The sequence below is a fragment of the Dryas octopetala genome, chromosome 3, assembly GCF_963921425.1.
Source record: "Dryas octopetala chromosome 3, drDryOcto1.1, whole genome shotgun sequence".
Lineage (NCBI taxonomy): Eukaryota > Viridiplantae > Streptophyta > Magnoliopsida > Rosales > Rosaceae > Dryas > Dryas octopetala.
In genome coordinates, this window is record NC_141368.1 from 4,584,752 (window position 1) to 4,608,560 (window position 23,809).

Genomic DNA, 23,809 nt, shown 5'->3' on the forward strand with positions numbered 1-23,809 from the left:
GTATTTTAAAAATTGACATAATCGAGAGAGAATTAATATCGAGGACTGAATGGAGTATGATGCTATCTAAACCATTATCTAGTAGGATAGTTTTATTCAATTCATATAGTCATGCCATTTTAAATTCGCCAACTTTGTTAAAAATAAAATTGCAATGGATCGAAATCATTATTAGCGTAGGACCAAAAACTATTACTGCTGATGACTAGAACTTTGATCATTTCAATCCCATCCCAATGTGCCTCTCACCGGGCACACCAAAATCCATGGGTTTAATTAAGAGTGCAATACACAACATTTTAATATATAATCAATCATTGGAATAATTAATGGTGTAGGTATATATGCTTATAATTGCCTTGAAGCTGCTGACACCTTATGAGTGCTACACATATATATATATATATATATAAAATGTTTGTAATAATAACAATTGTCTAAGGCAAAAAAAAAAAAAAAAAGACTTTAAAAAAGGCACACTACAACCTTAATTACTTGGATAAACTGTTTGGGATGATCATCTCATTCATGTTTATGTGGTACAGCGCCATCATTGATCTGAAGCAGGATGAGAATCTAGTCATCACTGTTCTGCGTTTATATGATTTGTATGGGTCCTCGACTCCTCGGACATTGCTGAAATTGGTAAAAAAATTATTTGAGTTAGAGTGCGTTAGAATTACGTGGATCGATGATGTAAGTTATGAGTGAGAATAAGAGTTAATCAGTCTTGTATCAAATAATAAACATAAAATTAATCTACAATATATGTATATACATATGCACGAAGGGATGGTTCACTAATAATAGTGTTATGGTCTTCTTAAATCAAATTTTCACCACTAATGGTTCATTAGACTTGCTCAGACCACACTAAGTTTAATAGAAATTGAGTTGAGGACAATTTCGATGTTGATTTAACTAATCAGTAATAAGAAAATTGTTGTTTAACTAGTACGTAGTACAGTCTTCTTTTTAGGAGGGGGGGCGGTTTATATTGTTACAATTTGTCCACATAATTAGCGATGATGACACACAATTATATTTCTATATAGTTTTGTTAGAGAGAAAATATATATTTCCATTAAACTAATTATATCATACATTAATGTCCTGCTCTACGTAAACTTTGATTAGGCTTATAATCTAAACTTGTTTATTAGCGAGTATGATGTGATTTATTTGCCTTGGGGAGCACATATGCTTGAGTGAAAATATGAAGACACCACCAAACTAACAAAACGAAATTGAAGAGTTCCACACGGAACCAAACACAACCGTCTTCATTATGCAACAAAAGCAAGCAAAGGTGTTACATCAAAATGATACCAATTCAAGATCCTTTTTCAGCTCTCTGCAATTTTCTTAATTTCCTGCACCACATGCACTATCCCACCATGCATGGAGGCTTTATCTCTACATGCATGTCTGCCTGCTAGTAAGTGGCATTGAAGAGCAATATATGATGGCCAGCCGTCTTAGGCAACTGGGTCTAGTCTCAGACTCTCAAAGGTGCATTGTGTTAGTTTCCATTCACTACAACAAAAAAGGCCTATAATAGCATTTAATTATAGCATTTTTTCAAAAGTGCTATTATATTTAATATAATTGTAGCATTACTTTCTAAAAACGCTATGGGTAATGAAAGCTAACACGTGGCACATGAAAATTTAGGCGCGGGCCTGTTTGGTTTTATTTATTTTTTCTTTTCAAAACTCTGAAGGAGAACAGAGAAAGTCCATCTCTTCACTTTCCTACTTTCTCACCCCTCAGTTGTCACTGTCTCTCTCCCTAGCAGCCCTCTCTCCCTCTTCGGATCCACTCTCTTTCGCCTCCCTCTCGCCAAACCCCAAACAACTAAAACACAAAAACTCCTCACTCTCAAAACCTAGTCACTGTCTCTCTTTCAGTCTCTCAGACTCTCTCGCCGTCTAGCGCCGCCCTTTCTCTCTCTCTCACTCATCTCGCGCCGGCGTCGCCCTCTCTCTATCTCTGTGAGTCTGTGACTCTGTCACTCATCTCCCTCAGTCTCTCAGTCTCTCGCCTCTCATCTCTCACGGTCTCATCTCTGTCGAAGGTCGCAGCTCCAAAACTCAAAAGGTATGTCATCTCTCTCTCACTCTCATATATATCTCGTGCAATTTTAATTAGCGTTTGATTTGGGGATTCACAGGTTAGGGTTCAATTTAGGATTTTTCTGTTTAATCAATTAGGGATTTTTGTATAATTGTTTTTTTGTTCACTTCTTAGGGTTTGATTATCGGCTTAAACAGAGGGATTTAATTTGATTATCTGCATTATTTTCCTCGATCAGTAAAATGTTGTTTGGTTATCTGCGTGTAATTGATTATCTGCATATTTGATTATATGTTCTGTTCTATTCTGCATAGGGACTAAAATGTTGTTTGGTTGTTTGATAGTAAACTAGAAAACTCATTTGGGTTGGGTGTTATTAAATAAATTGTATTTATGGGTTAGTCACAGTTCGTTTATTAAGTTATGTTGGCCTCTGATTTCCACTACAATGTCCTTTAATTAGGAATGTCAACAATGGATGAGAGTTCTAGAGCTGAAGCAGTCACAGAAGGGGTTGATCCTCCTCAAACAGCCCCACAGCCCCCAAGGCCCTCAACGACCCCACAATTCAAATGTGTTTGAACTTTTTTAAATTATGATATTCCTTATCAAGTGTGGCTAATCATTCTTTATTTTGTTTTGATTGGTTTAGGTTTCTTGTCTTGAGCAGGAGAGTAGCTCATTATATGATAAACATTTCCGGTGAACAAAAGCTTCTATGAGATTTTGGATAGCTGGTTGATTCAATTTTTGGATGCCTGTTTGATTCAATTTTTGGATGCCTGTTTGATTCAATTTGGATGAATGGATGAATGAACAAAAGCTTATGCGTTTTTTTTTTTTTTTGTCAGCTTGTTATGTTTAGAAAGGCAGCTTTGGTTTATTTTCAGCCTTTTTTCATAATAATAAAGTATGTATAAATATGTAATGCTTTTCTTCTAATGGTTATTTTCCATATCTCTTTTCCTATCGCTTTTTTTTTTTTTTTTTACTGAGCAGGTTGGTTTATTATAGAGCAAATGCATAAATTTTTTGGATTATAGGGATCATTGGACATTGGTTATCATTGACCCGTATGCTGAATTGCTTTATCACTTAGATCCTATGTTAGGTGAAGTATAGAGTTCTAAACAATATTTGCAGAGGGATGAGGTTGAAACACTATTGTTAATAGACATCTCAATTCTCAATCTTTTACAGGGACTTTGCCATATTAGTGAGTTGAGTTCAAATTGGCTGGAAAAAGCTGAAGATGTAAGCACATAATTTTTTTAAATTTTTTTTATTATTTTCTTGTATCTGTATGTAAGGATCATGGTCTATTTTCTTATTAACTTTCTGGTCTATTTTTTTACAGGCTTTTAAAGTCAGAGACCATGTGGAAGTTAAAACTTATTGAGGTATGGTTTACTATTCCTGTCTCCTTTGCTTGTTTTTTTTTTAATACTCTCTTCTGCTATAAGCAATTCCAAACCTGCTGGGAGTGATGTTATTGCTTTTTTTAAATATTTCAGTCTAAGGAAAAGTCACATACACTTGAAACTTGTTGATGCATACTTGGAATGAAGTTTAACTTGTTGATGCAGTCATCCAAGATTACGTAGAATAGGAAAATGTTGGTTATAGTCTATTTATTTAATTGTAATATGTAGGTTTGTAAATCTTGTGTTTTGTACTTGCATATTACAATTGTAGTATGGTAACTAATATATACCTTTTTTTTTTTTTTTCCGAACAGATTACACAATAGAATTAAGTACTGATTGTCATTATAGTCTATATGATTTGTTTGTAGCATATTATGATGAAATTAACTAATTGAAATTAAATCTTTTTTATTAGGTATTTTTACAATGATTATTTTACTTTCTAATTGGGTTGTACACTATACTAATTTTTTACTAGTTTTAATGGTATAATATAATAACATGTATGCATATAGTTTTAATGGTACTACACTTCCAGTAGATAGGATAGTATTCTAGATTTCTAGTGTATAGCATGTGCTATATATACTGTGTAAGTGCAAAATAATAAGGTGTGAATATTAACATATAAAATGGTATTCATAGTTCATACTAATATATATTGTTTATTTATTTATTTTTTTAAAACATAAACTCATTGGGCACATTTGTAGTAGATGTGCCATGTCCCTAACAGTAATGTGTCAGGTCATGTGCATTTGTCAACGTGATCATCAGAGGGAAGACACAATTACTACTTGTATTTGTGTCTCTGTGTGTGTGACACAAATATCAAGGTTGTGCCCCATCTTTATGAGTAACGCCAATACCGGTCACAAGCATATAATTGTGGCCGCAGGGTTACCAATGACATTAGAGCATGATTAATTGTGCTTTTTGAAACAAATGACACAAATATAAGCTTGTGCTTTGTAAAGTTTTTTCTTGTAGTGAGAAGTACGTATAAGTTTGAGATTATTAAGCATGCCACCTAAGCTTTTGTTTTCTTGGATTGTTTTGGTCATCATTTTTCACTTATTTTTTTTCCCCAATGGATATACTTCAAACTTTCAGGTTCCTATTATTTGGAAAGAAATACCAGCTGAAATTTGCTAATGATAGCTGTCCTGAAACCCATTGCTTGGTTCATTTCCCAAGCTTCATTTAGTCTTATTTCTGTCTTATAATGTTGCTTCCAAAGTTTGTTTCTGATTTTATGTTGTTTTGCTTAGTCAGACGTACATATTACTTTCTGGCATTACCAAAGTTTCTTTATTTTCAAGGCTTGCATATGTTAATGCTCCTTAGTTTAAGATGGCTTTCTCACCTAGACTTTTTTGGTTTGAACTTGATTAAATATAATATTGTGCCTTACTATGCTTGTAGTGGTCTGGTCAATCTGATTAAATTAATAAAGAGCATTGAGACTTTTCTTTCCTTTGTAATACTTGGTGCGCTACAAGTACAATCAAAATCTTAATTTAGAACTATTCTAAAAAGCTGTTCATCCGAATCATTTTTCACTTCATAATAAAACATTACCTGATATAGAAACTCTTTTACAGGGGTGGAATGCATTTCATGGCATCCAATAATGACTGTGGTATAAGAGAATATGCCATGGAAAAGTTTCAGCTTTTGAATCAGTTTCTATTCCCTTGGTCAGTGAATGTGAGTCATCTTAAGCACTTTATTGAATATTGTGGATTTGTGGGTTTCTGCATTTTAACCTATACATATTTGTCTTTACCCTTCAACTTTCTATATTCGTGCATTGAAGAGTATTATGGCTGATATATTGGCAATTGTTGAGATGTCAACTTGGAAGTCAAGCTCTCTCTTTAATTCTTCTTTGGTTCAATTCTTTGGTTTTGTTCAAGAGGACTTTTTATAGGTCAATTCTTTGGGGTGACCTACATATTGTCCCTTGTTTGGATGCTGCCTTGTCGAATCTGACTTTTCAATGCAGTTTTTTTATGGGAAAAAAATAATGGTTTGTTTTATCTACCTTGAAAAGTACATTAGTCATTTGAATGTCTTCCAAATATGTTATATATATATATATATATTTATCAGTTGGTCATGAACCTTGTGTATGAAATTAAAGATTGGCCAAATTGGAAAAATATTCTATTAGTTAATTAAATATGAAGTAGATATGGGCCAACACAATTCGTTTGTTTGGTTTTGATTTCCTGCACAATATCTAGATATGCTAATATGGAGGGATAATGTGAATCGATATAACATGTGTTGATTTAGCTAGCTCAAGCACTTGTTTTGATTTAGCTAGCTCAAGTACTTAACTTATGGTGTTCTTCTTGTATGCTAGCTCAATTACCTCATTCTGATTTTTTATAAGTGTAATTTTTTTTTATTAGTTTCTTATAATTGGTTTTTTCTTTTGGCAGCTTAGAGACACTCAGCTATTGGAATTGGACGCTTGCTTATGAGAAAGTACGTAGCATATTGATTTAGTTGTGTTTGTAACTGTAGGGCCTAATATATGCATTACTGTTATATAGGGAAAAAAAATGAGACATTATTGTACTTATGGAGTCTTATGTAATACACTTAATTGATTCTTTTGAGGTCATTTAATGAGATGTGTCTTACCATTTACTATTGATAACATTATATAATTTACTCTTGAAAGCAACAAAAAAATGACACGGGAAAAATGCTATGGAAAAGGTCTAAAAAGAACTATTAATAGTATTCTAAACACTAGCAGCACATATGATAGCATGTTTGTTACTTTAAAGCCTAAAATAAAAAAATTTGGAGGCACCAAAATATGTAATCAATAACTATTATGTATTTGTAAAAATTAACAATAGCATTTTAATTTTAAAATGCTATAGTAATAATTATTATAGCTTTTTTAAAATGCTATTAAACGCCACAATAATAGCACTTTAAAAATGCTATTGTATATCTTTCTACAACATTTTTAAAACGTTATTATATAGATCTTTTATAGCGTTTTAAAAACGCTATAGAAAGAAATTTTTTTATAGCGTTTCAAAAACGCTATAATAAACCTTGGGTCTATTATTGCGTCGGCTGTCATAGCGTTTGCGATAACGCTATAAAAGAGTTTTTATAGCGTTTTTTGAGTGCTATAAAAGCCCCTTTTTGTTGTAGTGATTAGTCTTTTCAATAGGCAACCTTCCACCACCACCTACCAAATCTATCATGGAGTTGAAGACTTGAAAGTTGAAATTTTGGACTTTTTGTCTGCCATTAATGGCTCCATTAGTTTTGCATCTAATGTTCACAGAAAAAGCGCAGCAAAAACTCATCTGCCTTGTCTTTTTCTTAGTTTCTGACTTCCTCCTCATTTATTAGCTTGTATTTTTCTTCACTGTTTCCCACTTCAACCAAAATCCTAATTCCTAAGAGGTTTCTTGTATTTTATTAGGGAGTGGTTGCAGTCATCTTTAATTTGCTAACTGCATATGCTTCACTCATAAAGAGAAGGTATCTTCTGCATGAGGCCCTTTCAAATGTAAACCACACAGAGACATGTGTATGTGGCTTTTCTATCTTAATTATGATTGAATCCATATTGCAATATGGGGCCCAACTTTCAGTTCTAAATCCTAACCAGTAACAAAGGTAGGATTTATCAAGCTACACCTAGTTAAAGGGAAACAGGTCTCAGACCCAACATAGACCCATGTTCAGCACTTCAGACATCCCTGACTAGCAGTCTTAGTCTAGCTAGTTCCCACCCCTCAACCCTTGACCAAGTGGGGGTTAAAAGGTGCACATCCAGCACCAAATTCAAAGGTTTTGGTACTACTACATAGTGAAGGGTCAGTTCATCAATCTTGTTGCTCCTAATTAATTTGATTGACAGATACGTATGTCGACTTCGGGCTGCCTTCTTGATAAGCATTCGAATGGTTTAGACTTTAGAGGGAAGAAAGCTTAAAAAACGCTTTACCCTTGACCTTTTTTGAAATTTTGCAAAAATATATTAAAAAAAAAATTAGTACCTAACTCGGGTAATTGATGCGTATTGTTTGAATATATCGGGTTTATCTTGAAGAAAAAAAAAATTGAACGAAGCTTTTATTTTGTAGGACCTTTCAATTTTCAGTTGCCAGAATAGCACATGCCTAATGCTAAGCCTTGATGGCCACAATTCACAAATCATCGAACACATAAAGAATCAATGCCACCGACAATATTCTTAACAACAGCCAAAAGCAACTAGTGTCTTATCACACTTCACACCCGCCATCAGATATCTGGATCAAGTCTTGAGAAACCAAAGAAGAAAACAATCAGAACTTCATTAAATTTATGAAGCAGTCAAACATTGTAAGCTGTTTCAGTTGATTCAGACACAGAACAAAACTAAGTATTTCTCTATGGTCTATACGTATACATGCTTTAAAGAATGCCATACTTATACAAGCTATAGCTGAGAATTGAAAATGGGCATGCCCATTAAATATACAGAACAAAAACCCTTTTGACTTTCAATTATTCACTTTGTCACGAATAAGCCACATATGGAGATGAAGAAGCCTGAGTACACCATGCAGCAAGAATTCTATTGCTGGGTTTTCAGTACCAAGGTTTAAGCCACAAAGAAGATGAAGACAATCATGAAAAATATCAAAACGATAAATATCTTCATTATAAGCCACCGATTTGATGATATCCGGTTGAGATGCCTTAGTAAAGCACTGTGTGCACCCTCAACATTTGCCAATGACTCATCCATGTTGTCATCAATCCTGCTCACACCAATGAGGCAGATTAAGAACCACATAACATGATCCAGCCTAGTAAAAGTGCATTACACAGAAAAGACTTGATAACAAAACTTCCCAAATATACAAATGCATGATTTATGCAATCATCGGATATTCAAGCAAGAAGAGCAAACCTGATAGCGAGTTCCCCTTGCTGTGCAACCATAGTCGCCAAGTGTGTAAAGATTCCACTGAGTTCGGAAATTGTAGACTCTACATTGTGAAGAGCAGTAACCCGGCTTTGTGTATAATTTTCTTGCCGCGGAACTACCTGCTGTAACATGGACATTTCCATTTGCTGTGATGGAGGGTTGTCTGCTGCTAACCTTCGTCTGACTTGGCAAAGATTAAAACAATCAGTGATTTGTCATCAAATATGTCTATAAATAGATATTTTCCAAATCAAATCATTCACACCTTATTTCTGGCAATTATATAAAATCATCAGCAATATCACAAAATCAGAATATACATCTTAAGTTTTGTTGAGGCATGACAATATGAAATCAAAATCACATTACTTGTATTGCAAAACTACCATGAGTTTGATTCTAATGGCTACACTCCATAACTTATGCCTTTGCTAATTGAGCAATCATCCTAGTTGATGAAGGCCCTAATGGCCTTCTGAGATGGTACCAGGAGGTAAAGCAGGGTACACTTCTAATAGAAGAAGGATGGCTGAAAGTATAGGTGATAGCCCTATGTAGCAGATTTGGCAGCCACATCTGTATATGTTCTGTAACTATATAAAAAATTTATACTTTCGCATACTCTCTGATTCATATCCAATATTTTCACAAACAATGTACAATTTTTAGCAATAACATTCTTGAGGTTTTTGTACTTCCTGCATTCTCTTTTCCCTTTCTTCTGGGGGTAATATATTTCCCTTTTATTTCTTCACCTTACTTTTTAATTGATTTACTCCCCCTTCCCAACACAAACAAGAAATAGTGAAATGCACATTAATGTAAAAATAGAAAACGAGGAAAAATTTTAAAAAGAAAAGAAAAGAGGAGCTAGATTATGTGGCTCCAACAATAGTGCTACAAAGTGTGTTTATCATATATATCAATGGAAGTGTGTGTGCATATATGCATACATAATGCATCTAGCAGTGTTCCATATGGTATTTGTAGGGAAATGATCAAAAGAGATGAATAAGAGAGTTCCAGTTTTTTGGAGCCAACATACCTCAGTTGGTTGCCACCTTGAACTTCCTTTGATGGGAATCTGTTGTGAGAGAGAGAGAGAGAAGGCAATGAATAATTTACCAGCGACTGAACAGCTGAAAGCCTACCATACTAATTACTGACAATTTGGAACATATACTGACTTCAACCTTAGTTGATCTTTAATAAGAAATACTCACGGTGATGGTTGCAAATTGCCAGGTGCACTTGATGAAGTTGACCAAGGAGGAGGCTCAGTCACAGGTTTTGCATGCTGCATAAAAGGGTTCTCTCTTGATGCATTTGTGGAAAATATCTGTTTCCTGTTTTCGTGAGCCTTGAGATTCTGCGGGGGACAAAAAACATAGAATAGTAAGGATACAATAATACATAGAAGGAAAAAAAAAGCTTGCCAGGTGGTGGAAAATACAAATCAAGCTAGTGCTAACCTCTGTTCTAGCGGTTAATACATCTTGAAGCCGTTTTGTGGCCCCCATAAGTTTGCTTTTCAAGTCATCACAAACGGCTGTTGAATGAACAACTTTATCCTGGGAATAACTCCCATCAGCTATCTCCATGTTTTGAAGGGTTTGCAAATCCGTAACAGCCACATTCAGCGATGTAATGTCATTCTTTACCAAAGCAGTTAATTCCTGAATTTCCACAGTCGGATCGTCGAACATAGATGACCTCTTCGCCACTGCAGATTAAACACATGGTAAACACAAGCCTTAGGTGGACATAACATCAACCAGCCAAGAAAATTCTGAAGTGACTCAAACCCAATAGAAAAGGTGCTTTTACAATATTACAGTACTAGATTTTCTAAGCAAAATTTAAAGGCAGATTTTCTTTCAAATGCAATACAGTCACTTGAAAAGTGTTAAGGAATCAAAGTACAAATCTGAGCACAAGATTAAGAAATCATAACTAGATAAGGCAAACCATATGTAATACTTAAAAACATGCCTACCAAATCTTGATATGCAATTTTTAGTATCTGATTGCAAGACTAAGTATTTACTTAATGTTTTCACTCATACTTCAATTATAAAGCACAAAAATCAGCAAGCCAATCCCATAAGTACTTCCAAACTCTTAAAGCAACTCCTTAATTTTCATATGCCTCGTGTCTTGATTTTATTGAACTGCTTGAGTTAAAGCTCAGCTGAATTGTTAGAAGCTTCCCCGGAAAAAGTAAATAAATACATCACATTCAAACTTAAAGTTTGTAACTTTCCTACATTTTCTCAGCTAGCAAACAGCTAGACGTACTCAAAATCATAAATACAAACACATAAGTACAGAGCATAGAAAATTTAACACTGGAAATGGAAAGGAAAGGGGCAAATGTGAAATACACTGGGCGAGCTTAGCGATCTTCTGAGAGGTTTCCTGGATCCCCAACCCGATTCGCGAGGCCTTCTTGTTGAATTCGGATCCAAAAGAGGCTGGTCCGGCAGGTTTGGACGGGGACGAGCCATTAGGAGCTTGATTAAAGGCTGTGATTCCTCCGACTTTCTGGAGGGTCTCGGAGAGTGACCGGAACTCCGAGGTCCGATCACGGTACGGGGAGGCCATTGGGAACGACAAACCTCGGATGGAAATTGGTTCTTACTTCTTACGTATTGGTCGTTTATCGGTGGTTAGATCACATGCTAACCGGAGTAAGGTCCTTGATGATCTACGGCCAATGAAATTCTGCCATGTCAACCATAAATGATTGAATATTTCCTGGTTTCACCGCTCATAAATGAGTGAGTATTTAAAGAGGTGCCAAACGGGTTAAATATTAAATAACACAAGCATGACAAGATTAAGATGAGTAAGTGGGTAAAAGTTTTTGTGAATTCCAGGTATGGGGCGTGGATTATCTGTCTTTAATCGGCTTAACATATTACTCTAGTGTTCGAAAACTGGCTCAAAACACTATCGGTTACAAAAAAAAAAAAAAAGCTTAACATAAGCACAAAATGGGTCGGAGCTCACAAACACGACATAAATAAATGAGTGAGGTTGAGTTGATGCTTTTTTAACGCATTGGACATGACACAACACGAGCAAGATCATGCAATTAAATTTGGCATGATTCGTTCAACTTTGTTTTTTACCTTTTCATAAAACTTCCCATTAAGAAAATTCTATTTTTTATTTCTGAAAAGATTTAATTATAAGAACGAAAAAAGTAATATAAGTTTTTAATAGGAAAAGTCGTAGACCATATCGTTTAAAGCACGACTCAAACACAACACAAGTACAAATGGACCACGGATCTTGACAAGCTTAGGTTATAGCCATTTGAACTTACACAAGCAAGATGCAATTATGATAAAAACTTACCTATAATAGGGATATGAGTTGACTTAACATTCTAAAAAATAGATTATGTCTTGAAATTGGAGAAATTATTATGTGATAAAGTATAAAATCATATGTATCATCATGTTATTTGATTGAGATACCAAATCAGTCATATCCTATTATAGAAAAATTTCTCTCTCTAATTATTAAATAGATGAATACAAACACAACACCAAGTAAGAATGTATGAGTTGTACGGCCACAACTCGGCCCATTTGACGTCTCTATTATTTAACAAGCATTTTTGTGAAAATTTATCTCAGATTTGCTTGTTCAAGTTCGTTAACTTTTCTAGGGCCCATTATTGGGTCAAGTAAATATGTTGGGGCCTATGTAGCCCAATTTTATTAGTAGATGGCTTGGATCACATTCTTAAGCCCATACCCAGACCAACAAAAATCCAATCGCCACAGCCATCAGATCCAAACACAACAATAAACCAGAACCGTTGGATCTAGGTCTACACTAAACCCCCAGCCTCGTCAAATCGTCTTCCTCTTCCTCTAACTCCACTATAAAACTCTCACTAAAAGCAATTTTGTCTTCCACCAGCCTCCAAGCTCCATAGGTTTCTCAGACCCTACAAAACCCTAATCTCCCTTCAGAAATTGGGGTTAAAGTGACGGCGCCGTCGCTGTCCGCCTTGACCGAGCCCCAGCTTCGTCTTGGCCCTAGATTTTGATCTCTCTCCCCCTCTCCATTTTATCACTAAACCCTTAACTCTCAAATCCCATATCCCATATCTGAAATGGCACCAAAGGCCACCAAAGCCGAGAAAAAGATCGCCTACGATTCCAAGCTCTGCCAGCTCCTCGACGAGTATGGCCAGATCCTCATTGTCGCCGCCGACAACGTGGGGTCCACTCAGCTCCAGAACATTCGGAAGGGTCTGCGTGGCGACTCTGTGGTGCTGATGGGTAAGAATACTATGATGAAGAGGTCCATCAGAATCCATGCTGAGAAGACCGGCAACACAGCCTACCTCAACCTCATCCCTCTTCTTGTGGTACGTAACCTACTGTTTGTTTTTGCTGCTCTGGTTTTGAATCTTAACTCTGCTCAAGTGTTCATGTGCTAATTCTTGTTGTTTTGGGTGTTAGGGTAATGTGGGTCTGATTTTCACCAAGGGTGATTTGAAGGAAGTCAGCGAAGAGGTCGCGAAGTACAAGGTAAAGCTACTGATTTTTGGGTCAATTTGTGTTTTTTCGATTTGATGCTCTTATTAACATTTGTGCGTATTAATTGTAATAATCTATAATCCTTATTGCGATACAAAACACAATGATCTGTTATGATTAGTTAAATAGCTATTAAGTTGGTATGCGGTTCGTAGTGTATTTATCAACCATACATAACACAACGTTTTTTTCTTACCTTTAGATTATACTAGTAGTTACTGTTTGCCTAGTAGAACTTGTGAAAAGGAGACCATTTGTTCCATTTTGCATGGTTGTGAGTCTGCACATATAGCATGGTTCTGTTTCATCTATATAGCATGGTTGTGCCTTTAAACAACATATAATGACTCTTGCATCATTATATTCTTAATTGTATAATGGTACTTGAAACAATAAAATCCTTTATCGATATGCGTGAATTGAAAATGTCATTTTGTCTGTATTTTAACTGCATCCATGTCTAAATTTGTTGCTTTAATTTGCTTTTAATTAACTAGGTTGGAGCCCCTGCTCGTGTTGGTTTGGTTGCACCCATTGATGTTGTTGTTCCTCCTGGAAACACTGGGCTCGACCCATCGCAGACCTCTTTCTTTCAGGTGTGTAATACCCTTTCACAATCACAGTTTTTAACTTGTCTGCTGAGGATTTAGGAGTTCTAACTTACACGTTTCCCATTCCAGGTTCTCAACATTCCAACCAAGATTAACAAGGGTACTGTTGAAATCATTACCCCTGTTGAGCTTATCAGGAAGGGAGACAAGGTCGGGTCTTCTGAGGCTGCCCTCCTGGCAAAGCTTGGGATCAGGCCTTTTTCATATGGTCTTGTTGTTCAGACTGTGTATGACAATGGCTCTACCTTCAGCCCAGAGGTGCTTGACTTGACTGAGGATGACCTCATGGTGAAGTTTGCTTCAGGTGTATCAATGGTCACTTCCTTGGCATTGGCCATTTCATACCCAACCCTTGCAGCAGCGCCACATATGTTTATTAATGGCTACAAGAATTTGCTGGCAATTGCTGTTACTACTAAATATTCATTCCCACAAGCGGAGAAGGTCAAGGAGTATCTTGAGGTACTGTGCTCTATTATTTTGACTCGGTCTCCATCTCTTTAGGTTGCTACATTTCTAGTTCGCTTGTGGGTACTTTTTGTGATTAATTGTGGATTATGAATGCAGGATCCTAGCAAGTTTGCTGCTGTTTTCTCGGCAGCTGCCCCTGCTGCTGATTCTGGTGCGGCCCCTGCTGCAGCAGCTAAGGTGGAAGAGAAGAAAGAGGAGCCAGCTGAAGAATCTGATGAAGATTTGGGACTCAGTCTTTTTGATTAAGTAGTTGATGGTTTTTGAACTTTTAGGATGTTGAATTTTGTTATTCCTGCTTTACATTATTGCCCTCTTACTATGCTAAGTTTTTTTAATTTTATTGTTATGTTGGATATTTTTCGTCATTTAGTTTGATTCTCATTATTGTGCATGTTATCTTGCACCAGAATATGGTGTTTGGCAGTGAATGGGGTTTTCATATGGAAATGGGTTTTTAAACCCATGTTTGATGCATGAGAGGTTCAGTCTGTTCACTGTGGGATCAATTTGTAATTGTGGCATTAATCTGCAAGTGTTTTTTCAGAGTGCGAGGGTTCGTATTTTGGCATTAAAGGAAAATTTGAAACTATCAGGTATAAAGCTTAAACCCATATCACGTACATGGTCCTGCTTTTTCCGAATCGTTGTATCGCATTTCTTCCATTGGCGACCTATCTACCAGCCGTCTCCACTAAGCTCACCTCAACAATAATGTTTGAAATCTGATTCTAGTCACGATTTGCATATTCGGGAAAAGCATATGTAAGCTGAGTATGTCTTGCAAATGTGATTTAGGCCTTGGTAATTTTTAGACAATTTCAAACTTGGAGTATTGTCACTTTTTGTTGTACATAAAAACGTGAAGACAAAAATCTTGAGAACCCGAAATGACTCTTTTTGAAGGGGTATATCATGGGTTGCAAGGTGTGTCTCTCTGCAATGACTTCATGAATAGACGCTTCTTCCTTAGGGCTCCAAAAAACTTCCGACTATGTTGCTGTCCCGACCTATCTCTATGAGACCATTGACAAGGATGCAAACGTTGTCCCAAGTAATAGTCAAGCCAGGCCACGGGACACATTGTAAGCACTGAGGTCAACTCTAGGATGGCTAGGATAATTATGTCAACTCTCTCTTGTGATGCTCTGCTATTTTCATAAGAGCAATTAATTGAGCATACTTGATAGTGATACACAATGTTCACCTTAATTAAATGCTGTGAAACAGAGCATCTCTTATTAAAATAATAGCCTCTATCATTAGAATTTAATTTATATCCCAAGATGCAGGAGGAGCTTCACAACTCTCTACAACTCAAGCTTCCATATGTCTCTATCTTTCTCTAGCCTCTACCTCCACTAGAGCATATAGTTTTATCTTCTTTTTTGGCCATTATATAATTTTATCTTTGATTTGAAACAAGTAGATAATTAAGCAAAATGGATGCACATGGACTTGTCCCTGGCTAAAAAATCCCATCAAAAACATAGCATTTCACAACAAATATATGCCAAATTGCCAATAAAAAGAAAAAGTAGGCTGCTTTCCCAATATTTGGGCCCTTTGGTCCCCTTTGTTCCTGGCTACATAGAAATTTCCAAGTATTTTAATGACCCATTGACTTGCAAAAGAGAGGCAAAACGGTGGCAGCCCTGAGGCCTTGGCACCTAATGTCTATCCATTAAAACATGAATTAGAGACAGAGTACGTGTGTGGCACTTTGTAGGCTGGTCCTTTATCTTATTCTTTGGTTTTATTTATTGGTTTTCATATGAACGCCTGTTCGTGGTTGTTAAAAGAGCCATGAAGAACACCCATAACGCCAATCCTCTTAAGTCTTAACAATACATTTTTATATTGGTGGCGGGGTAGATATTTTGAAGTTATCTCCCAACAACTAATGTGCGTGCATGGAATGAAATGTCATCAATAATTAATTAAAGGTTTTTACAAGTCATGAGTCGTGACGCAAGATTGGCCGACCAAATGTTGAGGCACGAAATCTTGAACTAAACGCCAACGGTCGTTAATCTAGCTTAGGCATAAATAATTAATGAAATATTAAGGTTTGATCTTGTTCCTCCTTATCAGTACATCACCACAATCTAATACTGCTCGGCTCTTAACTCTTAACTCTTAACTCTTAATCAGCCGAGCAGAGTTGACAATTGATTATGTTTGTCTTCAGTATGATAGTGATACAAATAGACAGAAGTGCAAATATGAGGTTGAGTAGTGCACTACACTGGAGGTATTTAAATTATAATGTACGTAGTTCCCTTTTACTGGGATTCTTTGGTGTTGCTTCTAGAGCACTATGATGATGATGATGGGGCAATCCACCAATAGGGTAAGAGAAGCACCATGAAATGATCAATGACAACAATGAAATGAAATATTGAAATAAATATATATTGATATTATTATTCCAGTAATATTATCCAAAGACCTGAAAGACGGCAGGAACAAACAAGCCTTGCGTGATTGCTTTCAATTTCAAGCAATGTCGACTTTAATTTGTATGGTAATTGTAACACATATGATACAAGTGAACCTCAATCAGCAGCTATCATAATCATAGAGCTACAAAAATCTGCTACAAATACAATAATAAATGGGACATGAATGAATGAATGAATAAATGGTAGTGTTATTTTCTTTTGAGTTGATTTATAACGGTGGTATTAATCGGTATAATAATAAAGTGATTGATAGAAAATTCGTGGATGGACCTAATCTCTTTCTGTGACAACTGTTGGTAATCTAATCTCTGCTGTTAATCATCACACGTACAAGTGCCATCTGTACAATTATCTGATTCTCGCACATCTTTTTCTTTCTTTTGTTTGTGGGTTTTTTTTGTTTTTTTGGTTTTAGTAGATGCTTGTTTAGAGGCTCAAGTGAAGCATCTAGCAGAGATTCCGATTCATTCCTATCAAGAAAAATGGATAAGACTCGTGGAAGAAATTAAAGGTGAGAAAGTGGGGCCAGTAGTAGTCCTTGGCATCCGGTACATGATGACCAATAATTCCCCACTTTCTGCCTCGAAACATGCTTCCTTGCTAGGAAACCACTCCTAGCCCACCATTGACTTCCTCAAAAGTCAAATAAACCAACTAACGGCCCTTCTTCCCATATTTAATTCATAATTAAATTTAGGGTTCTTTTCTGTTATCCTGTGATGGTATAATAGTATAATACCATACTTATCATTATAAAATATTGATAAGCTGAAATTAGTGGACTCAAAGTACACCCAATGTTTGGAATTTTGAGTATCTTGTGATCAGTTAATTTAGTGAGTTAATGGTAAAATTTACCATTTAAACAAAAAAATGATATTTGAATGACAGTTTAAATCTCGTTAAAAAATGACTTTTCTTAATCTTAGATTACAAGTTTACAACCATGTTTATGATCTCACATTAGCTTCTATAAGTCATCAATTAATATGTAAAGAATTTTTAAATTTTATATATCAATTTTGAAACCTTATGTTAAAATTTTATACTCATTTGGCGTTACATGCGACTATATTGGAGGAACATCAGCATATGTAATGTGTGTAGGCATGTGAAAGTGCATGGTGGAAGTCATGAACGAAAAATCTTTTCTTTTCATTTCAACTTAAGATTGCTATTTGTTTAAGTAAATCTCTTATTCAAAATTTCAACGTGTTGAGTACAAGTCCAAGTACCCAAATCTACAAGGAAAAATAAAAAACTAGAAGCACCAAACACTTTGCTTCGTTTTCATTGTTGTTGCTTTTTATGGGTCGGCATCCATACCATACGAGAACTTACGGCTAAGCCAACTAACCGTTACCATCCAACCGTCTCCGAGCAACGTGGCAGCATCACAGTGGCTTGTTAGGCACCGGCGGTGGAGAACGATGTGCCCATGTGTACCCGGACATGTGAAGTGGGTGGAGCACGTGATGGGCACGCCACGTGTCGGGAGGTGGGGCATGTCACATGGTACCCAGCGTGATTAGCTGGCCAAAAAGAGTCGCCGAGTTGGAGGGCACTAAGATTGAGTCCGCTTCGGACTGAGCAATGGGAGATGGACACGTGTGCCAATTAAAGGCGGTGTGGTTGGCGAGTTTTGAAGCGGTAAACGCGGGGATTGAGTCCAACACCACCAACGCACCAACGCGCCAACCTTTGAAATGAACAGAGTCAGAGACTCAGAGACTCAGTGTGGAGCGTGTGGTGTGGGAATGGGACAAAGTTAAGAGAGTTATCCAAACCCAACGGAACCACAGCTGCACTGCCCATAATTTCAATGGAACCAAATGCCACTTGGTTTTGGATAACGTGGGTGTAAAGTAATAAAGTATTCCCATTTTCTTCTTATTTTTTTATCCTTCTTCCCATTGATTTTTTTAACTATTTGCTTTTGGTTTGGAGTAGATGTGCAATAGAAGAAATTAAAAGCACTCCAGGAAAAAAATAATAAGAAATTAATAGAAAATGTACCAAATTATGGAAGTATTAACTTCCTTAATTTGTCTAGTAATTAATTTCTTGATACATATTCTTCATTTGAACCTTATTTTGCAACACTTTTTACAAGTTTTAGAGCTATTAGTTTTGCGCAATAGACGATTTTTATATTCAAAGTATTATTATTTTTTGTTTCGACAATCAGATATATAGCTTTTTACTATTTACATAGACATTTTATAATTATTATCTAACTTTAAAGTGGTTATCTCTCTATGTTTTTAGTCCAATTTTAGCATCAACATGCAACTACATCATGCAATACAAATAGATTCTCAAAATAGAGGGAATATTTTTACATTCACCTGTAGAGTTAGAAAAGGAATCATAGATTTTGGACTTAGAGCATCAAGTAATTAATTATAAAAAGAAAATAAGAGACCTAATCAAGTTGCTGTATTTTATAATTTTATTATATGGCTTAGAAATTAGAATTAAAGAAAAATAGCAAATATCAATGAGACTAGATGGCTCCAATACATGATGAGAAAGTATAAGTGTATAACAATGTAACATTATCTAGCAATAGCTAGCATTGCAAGCTGTTGTTCAACTGTAATAATCCCCAGCTGGCGTTTACTAGTTTTATTTTCTGACTAACTTGGCTTCAATCAAATCTGAGGAGCTGATTTTGAGTACTTTATTACTATATTCTATAATTTCTATCCCATTATGGATATTTGTAGAAATAGAAAATAGTTGTTTGTGTACGTAGCATATGTGTACTAACCATGACATGATATCAATTAAATACAATGAGTCGGTTGTAATCACAGACACAATTCTCGAGTCCCCCAAATTCTATTATTTAAAAACCCACAATGGCATATATAGTTCGTATATATGAATATATACATTACTCATGTCACGTTCTTACAATTTTTTTATTTTTGGTCATCATACATTCTGAATATTTTGACCATTTGAGAAATAGACAACAGTTTGTTATTTCAAGAAAAAAGGAAGAAAAACGCATTTGAAAAACGGACAAAACGTGGAAAACCCCGTGAAGCATCTAAGAAAGAAAGAATAATAACGTTCGTTAAAAATCAGCTGCAACTATTGACCCTCCAAAATACAATCTATACGTTATATAGGCCTTCTCTAGTAAAGTATTTTTCTTAAATATAAACAAAATTATTTACTTATATAAGCTTCTTTCCTCTTTTGAGAAGTTATGTTAATCCTCTTATCACAAATTCAAATATATTCTTAAATAATTTTCCCTGTTATATTTTATCTTCATACCCCAAGAAGTGCAACTCAATCCAAAATTTTTATTATATTCATTAATATTTTTGAAATTTTATCATCATCATCGCTACGTTCAAGAAAATACCATAGAAATTTGCTTATTAAACAATGTTGCAGACTATTTAATAATATTTAAACCTAGATATATCCAAATACGATATTCATGTTTCTAACTTTAACCTAATTGCAAAATGCATTTTTCCATATATATATATATCACTATAAAATCAAAATGTAATTATTAATACAGAAAATTAGATTTTGTCCTTATTACATTTATTCTTTGTACTGAAATTTTTATGGATTATGGGTTTATTGTTTCTAAATAAATTCTTCTGAGCATTGCCACGTGGCCCACGCCAAATAAATATGTTATTATTTTTTTAATTTTTAAAGGGTATAAGGTACGTGTTTATTTCATATCCTCCAAGGAGGTATAATGAGATTTTGTGCAAAATTAAAACCTAACATAAAACTGATAAACTAGTATCGAGAAAGAAACAAAAATGCATTGCCGAACACTCGACATTAACTGCCGAGTTATAACGTGGAATAGTTATGTGAAATATTATATAATTAATAGACCAATATTATGTAACACAGGATAGTTACAATATTATTGAAATTTAGTTATAATTCTAAAAACCATAAAGTTTTAGTTTGTAAAATATCAAAATAAAGGATCTAAATTTCTTAAAATGAGAATTAAAATTAGTAATAAAATGAGAGCTGATTATAAAGTGACAAAAATAATGGAATTATTTCCAAAGCAAGTTTGTGGTTGGTGGAGCATTAAAAATTTTAAAAAGAAGGCGGTGTAGCAGATGTGCTCCATTGAACCAGACCCAACAGTGACAAAGGTCCAACTTCGACGATTCCACGGCCTTACTTACATAGTAGATTCTATTTCAAACAAAGCCACTTCCAACTTTTCTTCTTAATAAGCTACATGCATACACAGCAGACATTAGGCATTTGGACACCGTATAGGTTCGTCGTTAGGTGATATGGATAAGCTTCGTATGCATAAATATTATAATTAATAATAATAATTTTCAAAAAATTATGTAATATTTTAATTTATTTTTCCAACACCACGAGTCACGACTTCCAAATTCCTCCTTGTTCAATCTTCATGCCCCATTCCACACGCTTTTTCGTTTTGTTGAAATTTCCGCTGCCCTATAAATACCCCTCTCTCTAATCCTTCATTTTCCTCAAACACAACTCAAACAAAAAGTTACAAAACCCAAACTTCCCAAACTTCCTGAACTACAAAAACTCACATTACTCATTTCTCTGCACCTAAAAATGGTTGATTTAGATTGGAAGGCACAGATGGTCTCCTCAGATATACCCAGCAAATCCCCCAAACTCTCCAACAAGCTCCACCTCTCAATACCCGGTTCGTTTCGCGCTCCACAGCTGCGACCCGATATTTCGGCGGCGTCCGAATCGGCCTGCTCCACTTACGAACACTGCCTTCGACTCCCCGAGCTCAGAAAGCTGTGGAGCTTCAATGAGTTTCCGGGCTGGCAAAACGAGTCTGTTTTAAAACCGGCTTTGCAGGGTCTAGAAATTTCGTTCCGGTTCATATCGACCGTTTTGTCCGACCCGAGACCGTATGCGAACCAGCGCGAGTGGAGGCGGCGCCTCGAGTCGCTCGCCACGCGTCAGATAGAGCTCGTAGCGATGCTAATCCAGGACGACGAAGAAGACAGCGAGACACGTGGCAAGGCTCCAATCGTTGATCTGAGCACATCGGACGGCGCGCTCGCTCGCAACGGGAGCTTCGCTGAGGTGTGGAGGGTCTCAGGGGACACCACCGTGGTGAGCCGGACCAGCGAAGCCAGCTTGCTTCCGCGACTGGCCACTTGGCAGAAATCGGAAGGCATGGCGCAGAAGATCCTCTTCTCGATCGAATGCGAGATGCGGAGTTGTCCGTACACGCTAGGACTGGGAGAGCCAAACCTAGCTGGCAAACCGAACCTGGACTACGACGCCGTTTGCAAGCCAAGTGAGCTGCATTCACTGAAGAAGAGTCCGTACGACCACCACATCAACAACTACGAGAACCAGACGGTGTACACCACGCACCAGGTCCTGGAGTCGTGGGTCTACGCGTGCCACGAGCTTCTGAAGCGCGTGACGGGAAGAATCGAAGACAAGGATTTCGAAAAGGCTGCGAGCGACTGTTACCTGATCGAACGGATATGGAAGCTTCTGGCGGAGATCGAGGATCTCAATCTTCTGATGGACCCGGACGATTTTTTAAGACTGAAGAATCAGCTGGGGTTCAATACGGTGGACGATACGGAGTCGTTTTGCTTCAGATCGAAGGGGCTGGTGGAGGTGACGAAGCTGTGTAAGGAGTTGAGGCACAAGGTGCCGTACGTGTTGGGCGTGGAGGTGGATCCGAAAGGTGGGCCCAGGATTCAGGAGGCGGCGATGAGGCTGTACTCGGAGGAGAAGAGAGGCGGAGGAGAGGACAAGATTCATGTGCTTCAGGCGATGCAGGCGATCGAGGCGGCGCTCAAGCGCTTCTTCTACTCCTACAAGCAGATGCTGGTCGTTTTGATGGGGAGCTTGGAGGCCAAGGGCAACCGATACGTCGTCAATCCCGAGTCCTACGACTCGCTCAGTCAGATATTTCTCGAGCCCACTTATTTTCCGAGTTTGGATGCCGCCAAGACGTTTCTGGGTGATATTTTCAATCATGAACACGGTTCCGAATGTCGGACTCGGAGGAACCAGTGAGTGCTTCACGCTTTTGACTCGTTGGAGTTCGAGGTGGACTCGGTCTGTGAACTCTTCTTTCACCGGGACTTGTTGTAGACTTCACTAAAAGGAAAAATTCTGTTTTCTTTTACCTCCTGGATTTTGTTTTTTGTACAATTACCGGCCCTTCATGTAATCTTGTAAAATGTTTACCATTCTTATAAAATATTACATTTTTTATCTAAGGCAATGCCAGAACGACAATGACTTATCACAAAGATAATATGGAAAGATATCTAGTTGACTAGTACCAAATAATAGAATCCTTTCCACTTTTTTTTTTAAACCAAATTCCACCTACTTAAAAAATTATATCCATAGTTTTTTGAGTTAGCTAACTAGCGAGAAATGATGAGAAAATGAATTAGGCAAGGATTCCTTTGCATGACTAGTAATTACAATCTTCTCAAGAAAAAACGTTTTCCATTTTTCAATTTTGAGGCCCAACTATGTAGATTGAAATTGGGGTCTGAGCCCAATTCTTAAATGATTTCACTTTTCATTCAAATAGGGCCCTTGGTGGGTTGGGCTATATGGATTCACATACGGCTTATATTTGGATTAAGTCTGACCATACCTCAGGCCTCATTTGTTCGGCCGGAATCCAAACCATGAATAAGTATAAATTTTGGGAAATCTAACTCAATAACCCATTTATCCACCCAACTTACTTTTATAAGGTTATGACTATTGATCTTCTAAAGATACCTTGGTTGCTTCCTCTAGTAGGACTTGCCTCCTTTGATCTGATTCGCATAGCTGGGCAAGCCTGAGGCCTTATGTACCTTCTAGCTTTGGGCTTCTACGCTGTCCTCGGCCCGTTTCTTATTGATTCATCTTGTTTTGGCAGTTCCATCTTCTTATTGGACCATTTATGCAACGGCTCGATCTCCCTTGGCCCATTTATTGACAAGTGCAAAATTTAGGCCCAAATAGAAGCATACAGCAAATTGCTTCTTTCCACCGAGTACTTGCATGAGCCCTGAGGTTTTAATTATACTTACACCCCCTGAGGTTTTAATTATACTTACACCTCCTGAGGTTGATCGTCTTTTCACATACACCCCCTGGGGTTTCAATAATTACACATACACCCCCTGAGGTTTTAAAACTATTGCATATAACCCCCTGCAAAAGAAAAAAATAAATAAATAAAAAAGAA

General features: G+C 36.6%; 3 protein-coding genes across 4 annotated transcripts; 2 read left to right on the top strand and 1 right to left on the bottom strand.

Moving 5' to 3' along the window:
• Positions 1 to 7,830: 7,830 nt before the first annotated feature.
• On the bottom strand, positions 7,831 to 11,204 carry SYP31 (syntaxin of plants 31). Of its 2 annotated transcripts, none has more exons than XM_086236920.1 (6): positions 10,851 to 11,200; positions 9,939 to 10,189; positions 9,690 to 9,835; positions 9,512 to 9,550; positions 8,449 to 8,646; positions 7,831 to 8,296 (listed from the first exon to the last, which is right to left on the bottom strand). In XM_086236920.1, exons 1-6 carry the CDS (start codon positions 11,068 to 11,070, stop codon positions 8,137 to 8,139), a joined length of 1,014 nt encoding a protein of 337 aa, XP_086093046.1. In that variant the 5' UTR covers positions 11,071 to 11,200; the 3' UTR covers positions 7,831 to 8,136. The 2 variants fall into 2 exon arrangements, with proteins under 2 accessions (XP_086093046.1, XP_086093047.1); XM_086236921.1 differs by having other exon boundaries at positions 8,158 to 8,296; positions 8,449 to 8,650; positions 10,851 to 11,204.
• A 1,147-nt stretch (positions 11,205 to 12,351) lies between these two features.
• On the top strand, positions 12,352 to 14,501 carry LOC147289876 (Ribosomal protein L10 family protein). The gene is made up of 5 exons (XM_086235184.1): positions 12,352 to 12,856; positions 12,951 to 13,019; positions 13,526 to 13,624; positions 13,709 to 14,101; positions 14,207 to 14,501. Exons 1-5 carry the CDS (start codon positions 12,599 to 12,601, stop codon positions 14,354 to 14,356), a joined length of 969 nt encoding a protein of 322 aa, XP_086091310.1. The 5' UTR covers positions 12,352 to 12,598; the 3' UTR covers positions 14,357 to 14,501.
• A 6,570-nt stretch (positions 14,502 to 21,071) lies between these two features.
• HSPRO2 (Hs1pro-1_N and Hs1pro-1_C domain-containing protein) lies at positions 21,072 to 22,826 on the top strand. Its single transcript, XM_086237847.1, has one exon. The coding sequence runs from the start codon at positions 21,181 to 21,183 to the stop codon at positions 22,624 to 22,626; it is 1,446 nt and encodes a 481-aa protein (XP_086093973.1). The 5' UTR covers positions 21,072 to 21,180; the 3' UTR covers positions 22,627 to 22,826.
• Positions 22,827 to 23,809: the final 983 nt, after the last annotated feature.

Coding starts and splice junctions, on each gene's coding strand:
- SYP31 (XM_086236920.1), bottom strand. CDS start 11,070: ATGGCCTCCCCGTACCGTGATCGGACCTCGGAGTTCCGGTCACTCTCC. Junction 10,190..10,850: donor GATCGCTAAGCTCGCCCAGT/GTATTTCACATT, acceptor TTTAATCTGCAG/TGGCGAAGAGGTCATCTATG. Junction 9,836..9,938: donor TATTAACCGCTAGAACAGAG/GTTAGCACTAGC, acceptor TGTCCCCCGCAG/AATCTCAAGGCTCACGAAAA.
- HSPRO2 (XM_086237847.1), top strand. CDS start 21,181: ATGGTTGATTTAGATTGGAAGGCACAGATGGTCTCCTCAGATATACCC.
- LOC147289876 (XM_086235184.1), top strand. CDS start 12,599: ATGGCACCAAAGGCCACCAAAGCCGAGAAAAAGATCGCCTACGATTCC. Junction 13,625..13,708: donor CGCAGACCTCTTTCTTTCAG/GTGTGTAATACC, acceptor TTCCCATTCCAG/GTTCTCAACATTCCAACCAA. Junction 14,102..14,206: donor AGGTCAAGGAGTATCTTGAG/GTACTGTGCTCT, acceptor TTATGAATGCAG/GATCCTAGCAAGTTTGCTGC.